The 12311-nt window shown below is 43.2% G+C and overlaps 1 protein-coding gene across 1 annotated transcript in view; it reads left to right on the forward strand.

The window, feature by feature from the left end:
• The window catches only part of SPOCK1 (SPARC (osteonectin), cwcv and kazal like domains proteoglycan 1), a 508642-nt gene that overhangs the window by 226836 nt on the left and 269495 nt on the right, over positions 1-12311 (forward strand). The window contains exon 2 of the mRNA XM_037508344.2: positions 89-134. Within this exon, the coding sequence (XP_037364241.2) occupies positions 89-134 (46 nt within the window). The remainder of the gene's footprint in view (positions 1-88; positions 135-12311) is intronic.

Here is a 12311-nt window from a genome sequence, read left to right on the forward strand (position 1 = left end):
GGGGAAAATGGCAGGTTTTATGCAGTTATCTGGAAAGCTTCCTGAAATCTGATTTGTGTTTTCTTGTTTTTTTTTTTTCCTTTTATAGGATGATTATTTCAGGAACTGGAATCCCAACAAACCCTTTGACCAAGGTAAAGGATGCGATATTTCTTGCTGTTTGTTCCATGGGGAATGCTGTCTCATTTGTCCTTCGCATGCTGGGTTCCCACAAACACCAGCTAGCTGTATTATTTTATAGATTTTGGGGAGCAGATTGAATGGGATGATAGAATTTATTTGCTCAAATTAACTATATGTCTAAGACTATGTATGGAACTGACAGGTTTTGTTTTTTTTATTTTATTATTATTTTTGGCTTTCTCAGGCTTTTATTGAGCTTTTACTTGTAGTGCAGCAACTAGGTACGTGGCAGGCAGTGATACAATGATTCTTTGTTTTGGTTGAAAGAACAGCAACAACAAAAAAGCACCAGATAGAAAATGGTTATCAGACTCACCTGGGGACGATTTGTACAGCTGAATCCAGTGACTTCATTCATGGAAGAGGCTGTGCCTGGAGATGAAGCCCAATTCGCATGAGCCTTAAAAATGAAACACTCTCGGAAAAGGTTAATCCCGGAGGTTTTCAAGGGCACTGATAATTCCTTTGTTAATTCAGTTCCTCAGTGTCTAAACCGTTGCTTTAGCAGAGAGGGCTCACTCACCACTTGTGTTTAAGCCTGGTCCTCAGAGAACTCGTTCCACTCACACCAACAAACAGAACGCCTGTGTCCTGACGGGCAGCATAAATCACCACCAGCATCCTCATGCGAGTTATTTAAGACACAGTGAGGACCTGCCATGTATCACCCCCTGTTCCTATTGTTGCATGTATGGCTGCTGTTGGTACAAAGCCTGTTGCTGAAAATGATGCAGATTGTGCTTCAAGTACATATGTGCAATTAATGCTGAGACTCAGAGGGAAAATATACCTAATAATTCTTGGAGCTTGATGCTACTGAGAAGCAGCTTCAGTTCTGGAGCCCCAGAGCATTGGATAGGATTGTGATGATCAACTTCATGCAAAGAGATGAAGTGATACATTGGCATGAGGCATGGTGGGTGTCCCTTTCTGCCCTCTTCTTTGTCACTTCAATGGATCCCTCTTTCTGGACTCTGGTTTTCTTCTAATCAAAACTGCCATTAAAAATGCCCACATAAGCATGAACTTAAGCCATCAGGTAGTGAAGGATTTTATTTATCCATGCACACTTGCATTCTTTCATGCCTAAACATTTCTTGAGCCTCTATTGTGTGCACAAGCAACAAGCCAGGTACTGGGGTAAAGTGAAAAGTCTGTGGCATCCTTCTTGGAGAAACAGAGAATGGGGAGAGGGGAGATCAAATGTCAGCTTCCACAGGGGAATGCGCTGCTGGCCGGATACCAGTGTGTGGGGGAGCATTGTGGGTACAGTGGGGGGGGGTGTAGTGCACCTGTGCACAAGTGTGCAGGGGCCAGAGAAGGCTGTCCTTTGAAAGCTGTGTCTGGGCTAGATGTGCCTTAGGGCTTCACTCTTTCATAACTCTTAACAAAAATCAAATCTTCACAGTAAAGCTTCTGAAGGCATTTATAATTGGGAAATTGCCCATCAAAAATTTCTAAAACTTTCTTTTGAAAGGATATGCCTTCACTTAGGAAGCACACTGATGTTGAAGAGCAAGCCATTCTCTGTGTGCCTGAGAAGTGAGCCCTTCTAGAAACCTCCCCCCTTGGCTTGTGCTTAGGGAGGAAACTAAAGGACAGTGGCAGTGAATGGTTTCTTTTCAGTCTGGATCCAGAAATGGGTCCTTGCCTTATAAGGATCAGATGTTGCCTGAAAAGCTGCCAGGTTAACTCTTCCCCAAGGCTTTACAAACAAATGCAAAAATTTTATCGAGGGAAGACAGTTTCAGTTTTAATAATACACATCGGGAAAGGGAATATGTGAAGGTGGGCCTCATTTGTCACTCAGGGTTGTAAATGCTTGTTTCTGGGTATGAACACAGAAACTTGGAACACCAAAAAAGAATGTGGTGTTGAAACCTGATAACCAAAACGGCCAGGTTTTTCTCTCTTGGGAGCGATGGTAGCTATAAGCAGCCGAGCTATGCACCAGCTCCCTCATTTTCTAGATTTGCAGACTTGAAAATCAGATCTGCTTAGATGAATCCTACCTCAAGACTTTGTAGCATATAATTGAGGACCTTAGCTGAGAAGCCCCCCCACCCTGTACCTCAGGTATAGCTGCTGTTGGCTATTTATGTACAGAGTCCTGGGAGAGCAGGCAGAGCTGAGAATAGCCTTCACTTAAAATATCAGCCCTAGCAGATGCCATCAATTACACTGTGTGCTGCTCAATAAAAATGGGAGGTTACTATATCAGCACTGACACCACTTGGTGAAATAGAAACCACAGGCTTGGAAGATGTAGAGCATTTCATCTTCCAGAAAATAGGAGAATTGCTGAGCTCCAGGGGAAATTGTCAGCACTGGGAGAAGCCCTCACCCCTCCAAAGCTGAAAAGAGTCAAACATGGTTACCGTTTTTATGGTTGGGATCGCTTCTGGTTTGTAGAATTGGAACTGGTTGAAAAGCATTTCAGAATTTCAGGTGACCGGTGTCAGCTAGAGTGGACATAGGAGGGCCTTCATGATGGGAGGGGTGAGTAGCGGGCCTGAAATACAAGGGAGAAGAGAGGACTGACGGCTGTACATGGTCAGTTCTGGTAGAGCAGGAGCTAGCAAGGTGGCTAGGAGGCAGGTTGTGAAGGACGTTCAATACCCAACTACGCAGTTTGAACTTTGTCTTGGCAATGGGAAGCCGTGGAAAGTTTCTGAGCAGAGGAGTGACTTGATGACTAGGAGCCTCCGCCAGACCTGCTAAATGATGTCCCTCCTGCAGGACTCTTAGGTGACTTCTCTGTGCATTGTTCACTGCCTTTGGCCATCGGAGGTGGCAGACTTACCATTCAGCAACGTGGCTGACTTCGGAAACGCCTCTGAAGCCCCTGATTGTCATAGGCTTTGGTGTGAATAGTTCGGACACTCCGTGTATTCAGAAACAGTTACCTGTAATTGCTTTCTCTGCTTAAGGATATTTACTGAACTTTGAACAACAGGACTTCATAGAGTGAGCACTTGTCATGTAATTGACTCCAAGGCAGTTAGAAGAAAAGCGCCTCTCCTGGTGGTCTTCCACAAGAAGAAAATGTCTTTAACGTGTTATCTTTAAGCACATCATTAATGCTTCTGTCAGTGGAGAATAATAGCCATCAACCTCAGGCTTTTCTTAAAAGAATTCTTCCTGAGATTTGGGTAAAGTAGGATATGCTTTTTGAGTGTAATGATTTTATGCCAGATCTCTTCAGAGAGGGGACAGAGAGGAGTGCAGATTGAAGGGAACAATTATACCAAGAGTCTGACAGGTGAGAAATTTCCTTTGTGAAGTCCACAAAGACAGACACCCTGTAGAGAGCTGCACAGGCTGCACAGTTTGAGGAGCCGATGGGCAAATTCCGATGGTTTCCCATCCGGTATAGGCAGGACGAGTGGAGGCCCTGGGGTCAGCCTCTGCAGGAATCTGGCTGAGGCTACAGGGCTCAGGAGTGACTGCAGAGTTTGGGGGGTGCCACTTGACCTTTTGCCACCTCTCCTTTGCTGACCCCTAGCAAACCTGGAGTGGGTATTGAGCAGATAAAAGGTTAAGGTTTGGAAAGTGGGGTCTGGTCCAGTAAGATGTTTCTCCAAGAAAACAGGCCCTGGTGATTACATTTGGCACATGCGTGTACTCTGTTCACACTCTGGAGGTTCACAAGGCTCTTCAACAATTGAAGAGCTTTGAGAAATCTTTTAGTAAAGACTTTTTTAGACCATTTTACCCACCATTTTGTGTATTTTCCCCATGACCACATGTTTTTATTTTTTTCACTCCACACCTATCAGGTAACAGGGAAAGTGGTCTATGATGTGGGATACACTTTGGTAAGTGAGATTTGGGATCTTGGAGTTTCTAATCAGATTCTCCAAGTTCAGAATTTGAGTCTGCTGTTTACTGGCATGCAATTCTGGGCAAGTTTTAACTTCTCTAAGTCTAAGCCTTCCCATCTGAAAATGGCAACAGAAGAAACCTTGAGTGGATTAAATGAGTTAGGATGTCTGGCATATACTAAGTGCATTCTATGTGTTATAGCAAATAATTGATCTTTCTAATTCCCTACTTTTCCAATTAACTGCCTCTCCCTGTTGCTCCCTTCACTTTCCTCAGGTATTCATCTTTTATTCATTTTTGAGGACCTTCCTGTGCTAATTTGGAGTTGGCCTGGATCATACGAGGCTTTGTAGTGCCTCACCCCAGGTCCTCATTATTGGGGCAGAAGAGCTTGAAGCTCATAATGTGTTCATTCATTCTTTCATTCATTACATAAAGTTATCAAATGCTTGTTTAAACTCACTGTGCTGGCTAATAGGGGCCAACTTAAGGAAGCCCTGTCTGGGTCTCACTCCCAGTGACTAGTCATCAACCATCTAGCTGGGGTATTAGACAGGCATGGGGTGTGAGTAAGTGGTGGGGGTGATGAGGTGGGGCAAGATCAAAGAGGGGAGAAAATGAAAATTTATTGGGCTGTAATACCATGAGATACATATATTAAGATTAAGAAAAAAGCTGTTGCTCTGGGAATTCACAGATTGGAGGATGAACAGGAAGGAAAATCAGCTCTGACAAGTTGTTTCAAAGCTTTTTGACCAGTCCTTTTTGAAAAGGAAAATTGAAGCTCATTCACAATACTTTCATTTGAAAAGAAATGTTTAAAAGGAAGGCTTTTGTTGCATCGGGGAGTTGAAAAGGTGATTTATGTATATAACCAATACTTCACTTTGGTATAAAATTCTGACTATCTGAAGATGTTTCCAAGTGACAGAACATGAATTAGTCTAGGTTTTCTCTGGTAGCCCTGGTCTGCTTGGGAATGAACCCACCTACCGATTTATTTGGCCTTGAAGTTGCACTTGATGAAGTAAGTCATTTCAGGAGAAATGGCTGAAGGAGAACTTATCATGGACCTTTTTTGAGACAAGTGGGTGCCTTTAATGTGGAATAAATGAATGTTTTAGAGAAAGTGTAGAGCAATTGTTTTAAGGATCATGTTTTCCTTCTGCAGTGAATACTAATCATTCTCCCAGAGCAGGCTGGCTGTGACTAAATCTCAGATGATGCTGTGATCTTCAGAGCAGAATGTGAAGTTGTAGAAATTGATCTCCAGATAAAAATAAAGCTGAGAAAGTCAGGGGCCTCTTTCACTCATGCTGTTCACTTGAATGGAAGGAAAGAAGAAAAGCCTTGCCCTTTGACTTCCAATCTATTATACCAAGAGTCTGACAAGCTTAAATCCTAACCAAAGCCCTGAACTGTTTTGAGGTGAAAATTCTAAAAGTCTGAAAGGAGAGAGTTCTTCCTGTTTCTGGAACCAGAGCCCCATGGATTAGGGCAGCATCTGTGTTTCACAGAAGTTTTAAAGGGTGCTTGGGGGAGGCAAGATTGCTTGTTTCTAAAATTGTTCTTCAGTAGTCTTGCCCCTCCCCCTAGATTGCTCTGAAATTTTTTATGATAGGTTTAATAGAAACCTTAAGTCCCCCTAGTGTTCTTCTTGCTGTGGATTTTAACCTCATTCCCCCCCAAAAGCCTCTGATTTGCATTCACACGGTCTTGAAACTTTTCAGTGGTTAAGGATCTGCTCACCTCATCTGATCCCTTGAGCTGTGATTTGCAGAGACAGCTGGTCTGGTTTGTGGGAAGCATCTCAATTTTCTCCTGGTTCCTACATGTTTGGTCTGGTTGTTTTTTCCCTCTAAACTGTGCCTTTTCACACAATTCAAGGACTCTGCTCTCCCCTGTGCAGTGACTCTTCTTTGCTGAATTCATCGTTTCCATTCCACACCTGAGACATTGACACACCCACTCTGCCACATTAGCCTCTCTCCCACAGCTGTCTTGCAGTCTTGATTATGATAACAAAATAGTATTACTCTTTTTTTTAAATTTCCAGAGTATTGATTTTTAAATGTTCCAAGGCAGTTCTGCCAGCAGAAACAGCGCCCACCCATTCATTCAAACATCGCTGTGGTCCTGCTTCCACTCGGCCTGCTTTGAAGTTAGTCATTTAAAGGTCTTCTCTTTTTGTCTCTGATTGCCTTTGCCTATTTGTTTATTTTGAAGAAATAAAACATCAGCCATGAGACTGAAATCACGTGGGTGCCCCTTGTTGGTTCTTTTTCCATTTTCTGTTCTCTAAAAGTGACCCTATCATCCGTGCTTTTCTGTCCATGTTCTTATGCTTTTATGTCTTATGTCCTTATCTAAAATATTACAGTGTAAGTTGGACAATAGAAATGTTCTCTAATTTGTTTAGTCACTTACCTTTATTTTTGATACTTTCGTTTTTGATATTTGCAGATGTATTTAATTGGTATTACATTAATATGCTATAATTTATACACTTACCCATTAGTGAACAATCTCATTTTTTTTGTTTGTTTGTTTGTTTTGTCACTGGGACTCCTCTCTCTTGACATTAGTAATACAGCGTGATTGGTTCTTCCACCAAGCACTGGTCTGAAGAACCTGGTATCCGGGGAGGGGGCTGAAGTGGGGTGTGATGGGCCACTGTTAAAATGTGCAAAGTCAGCAAACCACGTGGCCCTTCTTGACTTCGGTTTGTCCATCTCTGTAGTACGAGTGGTGGACTAGATGATTCCTGAGGTCCTTTTCAGCTCTGATACTTAAGCTATTATGGTTTCAAGCAACTAAGACTCTCTGTGTGTGTTTTCCTCATAAAAGGAGGAAAAAATGAAAAATTGGAAGACCGATGCTCTTATTTCAAAGGTTACAGTTTGACCAATGAGGTATGAATATAACACCAATAAAACCAATGGGATTACATGAACCTTTAGCTATCAAGAATGGGAAGGGAGCTCAGAAGAAAAGCAGAAAAGGCCAACATAGGAAGTACTTTCTCTTGTCACAGAGTCCTGTGAACAGTACGAGGTATGGAGGAAAGCAGGGCTTACAGGACTCAGCTTCACATTTGGCTCTTTCATTAACTAGCTAGTTCATTAAAACTATCTGTCTGTCTATCTATATATATCAACATATATATCATGTGTATATCATATGTATATATCATATATAGGAGTAATTTGATTTATTTAGCCTTTGTTTTCTCATCTGTGAAGTGGTACTAATGAGATCTGTCTTGTAGGATGTTTATGAAGACAGACCGTGTTTGCAGAGGGTCAAGTGTGCAGCATATAAACCTCAGTCCCTCCCAACACAGTGCGCCTTGTCAAGTATGACAGCCTGGCCTCTGTTTCCTGGGGTGGGGGCTCGGGGCTCTGAGTGCTTTACATCCCAGACCCACCTGGCTTTTAAAGAAGCTCCCAGGACTGTGCACCTAGACGCAACGAGCAGAAGCTGTGCTGGCTTGTGTCCCATCCTTAGGATGGAATAAGAGGGCATTGTGAAGGAGAGTAAAATTTACCTTGTAATTATGGGGCACTGCAGCTTTCTATTACTGTGTTTAAGAGGTCCTTTCAGCAGGAACAAATCCATTTTAAAGACGTGTTTATTACCTTTCCCCAAACTCATAAAATGTAGTGTTAGTTTTATAAAAAGGGGAAAAATAATCCTTCCTGCTATTCCACCTACTAGAACAACAGCCCTTGAATTAATTATATTGTATTTGTTGAGTCCTAATGAAACAGCCTTAGTTTGGGGAAATTCTCAATTGGGAAAATATGTCAGCTGAATTTTAAAATCAATCTATAATGCTGTTTAAATTTTCCTCATCTGAGACTGTAGAGTGGATTAGAGCATTTTCATGGCAGAGAGGCGGCTGCTCAGAGAAACGCTGCCAGATTCACCTATGTCCCTCTACCTCCTAGCCTAATATGGAGTTTTTCCCTGTGAAAGTCTTCAGTTGCATTCTGCAGCAGTTTGCTGTTGGAGACCTATCAGATGTTCCTTCTGGACTAATGACCATATGTGATGACAGACGATGTGGGATCGGGGAAAGGCCCTGGGCCTTGCAGTTCAAGTTCAACTCCCAGCTTTTCCATTTATTAGCTGTGTGTTCTCAGGCAAGCGCTTAACTTCTCTGAGTCTCAGTTTCCTTATCTATAATATAGAAATTAGAACATGTATGCACCCATGACATGTGGGTTCTGTATCCTCCCTAATGTAGCCCCTGATCCAGTCTTACCAAACGAACATGGCAAAGGCAGCAGCTTTGGTTGAAGATGGGAGGACTAATGTTTTGGCCTGGATTCTCAGATTTGGAAGGATACTAGAGGCTTCTGACATGTCTACTTATTTGGTCTTGTGTGTGGACTAATTCATGGTGAATTGTTCCGTCCAGTCCTTACTGATTGACTTGTAGGTGCTAAGTTGGCTACATGAAGGGACTGTGAAGAGGAATGTGATGGAGGCTTTCCTCCAGCACCCAGTCTGTGTAGCTGAGAGACACTCATGAAATAAAATGACCCAGATGGTGGGTCCAAGATGCCCTGCCTGGATTTTGAGGCCTGAGGACTTAGGTGAGGATACAGTCAGCGCGGTATGGGAGAGGGTCAGGAAAGAATCCTAGAGGAAGTGGCCTGACTGTTTGGAGGTGAGCTGGAGTAGCAGCATCTGTTAAAGAAATTCTGCCTGAGGGTTGAGCATCAAGTTTCTACAGAAGGGAAGTTTCCGAGGATGCTTCTTTCAAGAATGTAGAGGCGTGAGAAAAATGTAAGTCATTATTTATCAGGCTTCTGATGTAGAAATACTCCTAGAATGGGATTGCAGACAGTGAGGGGACCTGGTGCAAGAATATGGGGATCCTGGTGTGACAGACCAGCCCCTACTCTTATCCACTTGAGCAAAGGGTGGTCATAAGGGTCTGGGGGCCCAGCAGTGCCAGAACTGCAGATTTCTAAAGAGTAGGTATGAAATCTAACTCTTTAGTATAGACAAATAAATTTATTGCTTACAAAATATATGACTGAGTAAATCTTATCTTTGGAGGGTTTGTGGCTTCTTTCCTAGAAGGAGCCTGAGACCCTCATTGCCACACTTTGTCTTCTCCTGTGGCATTTGTGCAGTGGAGGCTGCGTCCCTGTGAGCTGGAGCAGCAGGGTGGCTAAGTGGGCTCGTTGTTATCCAGGCTGTGCCTAGCCACCTTGAGGCCTGAAGTCACATGTCACAAAGCATGGTCCCCCTGAACCCCAAAGCCAAACCCCCAACAGAGGTCTGGGTTATTACTGCTGTTTCTGTGTGGTCTCCCATATACATCACCTTTAGAAGATTGTTTGAGTCTCCAAAAGAGGGAAGCATAGCCCCTGCCCTCACCTGTGCAGACAGTCACACATTCCACTTACAAGACTCATACAGAATAAGGTGCCATGGGGATTTAGAAATGTATACCACTTTGCAAAGAGCAAAAACAGAGCCAACTTGACCAGGGGAGTGATTTTATTTGGCATTGACTTTCCTTGCTCTGGAGAGTGTGCAGCCAGCACCATGGACAGTGGCAGCCTGGCCTGGCCCTTTGTACAGCAGTTGGTCTGTGTTGATTCTGCTTTTCTTTGATGATGATGACGATGACGCCAACGATGACGATGATGATGATGATGATGATGATGATGATGGAGGAAAAGGGATTTGAGATGGTGGAAAATGTCAGGTTCCAAGGGAAGAAACCCAAGCTAGGTGCAAGAATAGCTTTCTGAGTTCGCTGGGGCCATAGTGACATGTTGGGACCAAATTGCCTGGGGTTGGTATCTCCCAAGAATCCTCGCATACAGCCCTACTCTCCCCGCCTACAACTTTAAGACATGGAGATAAATGCACCCAAGTTCTCCTGCTGCCTTCACCTCAGATCCCTGAGCACTCAGTTTCCCTACAGGAACTTGAAATGTTGCTCAGCTGTCCTTAGATCTGTTACGTGCTGTGTGATGGTGTGACATATCTTTCTTTTTTTAAAAAAAAAATTTCTTTTCTTTGTCTCACTCACCAGAAGGCAACTTTTAGGAATCTATAAGTAACAGGTGATGAATGAATAGATGACAGTATTTGGATATCAGCAAATAAATAGAGGTAAATAAAGGTGTAGCAAGGGTAGTATTCATAACACAAACATGGTTTATACCCGTGTTCTTTGAGAACTGTCCCAGCAGCTTCCTGACAACCTAAGTAAGGGAGGAAACCCACAACCTTACATGCTGGTGAGATGCCACTAAGCCAGCTATTCAGGAGACATATAAAGCATTCTGTTACTGAGGCCAGATATGCCTTCCTGTGATGAAGGGACTTGTGTCCCTGGTGGACCACATACTTGGGAGTGTATGACAGTAAAGGCCACGGTTTTACCAATGCTGCTTCCAGTATCTCACTGTATACCAATGGTTCAGTGCCAAAGTGCAGTTTTAAAAGTTAATTCAATGACAAGCCAACATAGTAGAGAGTACCCAGTCTCCTAAAGGTCCAGCTTGACACTCAGATAAAATCAGCAGCAGGAAGAATGAATGCCCTGCTTCTCCATCAGAAATATTCTGTTTGTTTCTGGTAACTGACTAGCATTGGGAACAGAGTTCTGGGCTTTTCCTGGCAGGAACACGTTTAGGTGATCTGTGCTTCCAGTTAACAGGAGCAAATGGATCTCCTCTTGCCATCCAGGCAGAGCCAGTGTTCTTAGCCAGTCAGTCCCTATTCAGCTCGAGCTTCCACATCTGAACTTTAGTCACCCTTCCCCACACCACAACTATGATTCAGTTCAAGTTACAACAGGCCAGTGGGGATTATGAGCATCAGCATTCTTGCCTGTTGACCACCACTGGACAAAGGTGTCATGGAGGTTTCACGTGGATGGGTAATACCTCCCTTGCATGCAGAAGCTGATAGACTGAAGAAAATTGATGTTTATTACCAGATTCATGTTACCATTTCATAATAGTTTTAGTTGTTAGGACATGCTCAGCCACCATCAGATCTGTTAGCACAGTGACTGCCTTTCGAATGGGGAAGGGTGGTGGAGAGGGTGCAGCTGACAAAGGTGTTTTGAAGGTGAAATCAGATCCTCGTGGTGGAAGAATTTGGGCACATTACTACAGCACATGGATATAAGAGTTTCATTCTGGAATATTTTCAAGCAAGGGTTGCAAAGCACTCATTACAAACTCAATAGAAACTCACAGAATGCCTCATTATAAGCCATGTCTCCCCTCGGCAACCCTGCTAAGATAAATTATTTGTAAAAATAAAAATATATACCATTAGGAAAAAATGGAATGTTTGGGTGTGAGCCATAGAAGCTTTGGCAGGCATCTGCTAGCAATTATGCTTTTTGCTTTTAGCGAGGTCCGTCCTGAGCTCTTCTTTCTTTCGGTGATTAGGCAGAAGGAGAAACTCCCAGTCTGTAATGACAAAATTGTGCTGTCAGATTTGGGGTGAACACTAATCATTCTGTTTTCATAGGAAGGCATAGATTTCTTCATCTAGAAATGGTTTCAAGAGCTTTATGTGTAGCTATACACTGAGGGATTTGGGCAAGTCTCCATATAAGCCAACCCAGTGTGTGGGATTTTGAGCTCCTTCAGATATAATGCCTGGACTCAGATGTTTATTGGGTTGCTAGTGGAGAGGGAGCTGAGAATTCTGTTTGGTTCCAGAGGATAGCTCTGGAAGCTGCAGGTGGGAGTTGCAAAGTGATGGGTTTTGGTTCAAGTATGACTTTTAGTTCAAGTATGACTTTTCCATGCCCCCAATGTGAGATGACAGGGTAGACTGCTCAGAGATGAGTGATCATTGCTGGGATGTGCAGTGGATGGCACACTGGAGGCAGGACATATACATGGCTGGTTTGCTGCTGAGGGACTGGAACACTGGATGGGGACAGAGACATAACTGACATTGCTTCTGACTTTGAGTTTGTGCTGTTCTGTGATAAGGCAGGTCTGTTGAGAGGTGATAAGTTATTTTATAATAGAAGTTGTTCCCCATGGGATTTCCACAAACTGCCTAATTGGTATATCTGCGGTAGATTCAGTTTCCCAAAGTAACATCTATGCAGCTTTGCAGGAGTACTCAGTAAGTAAATTGGGTTGATTGTACACAATTGAAGTTTCATTCATTGCGTATGTCAGAAACTGAGAAAGAGAAATGTCCAGATTACTGAGTGTTTCTAGTAAGGGAAGGTAACAGGTCCAGTCAGTTTAGAACTTCAATTCCATGCTCTCAAAAGTAACCACTTGCTCTGAAGG

Source organism: Talpa occidentalis, unplaced genomic scaffold (assembly GCF_014898055.3).
Source record: "Talpa occidentalis isolate TD23 unplaced genomic scaffold, MPIMG_talOcc4v2.1 talOcc4.13, whole genome shotgun sequence".
Classification (NCBI taxonomy): Eukaryota; Metazoa; Chordata; class Mammalia; order Eulipotyphla; family Talpidae; genus Talpa; species Talpa occidentalis.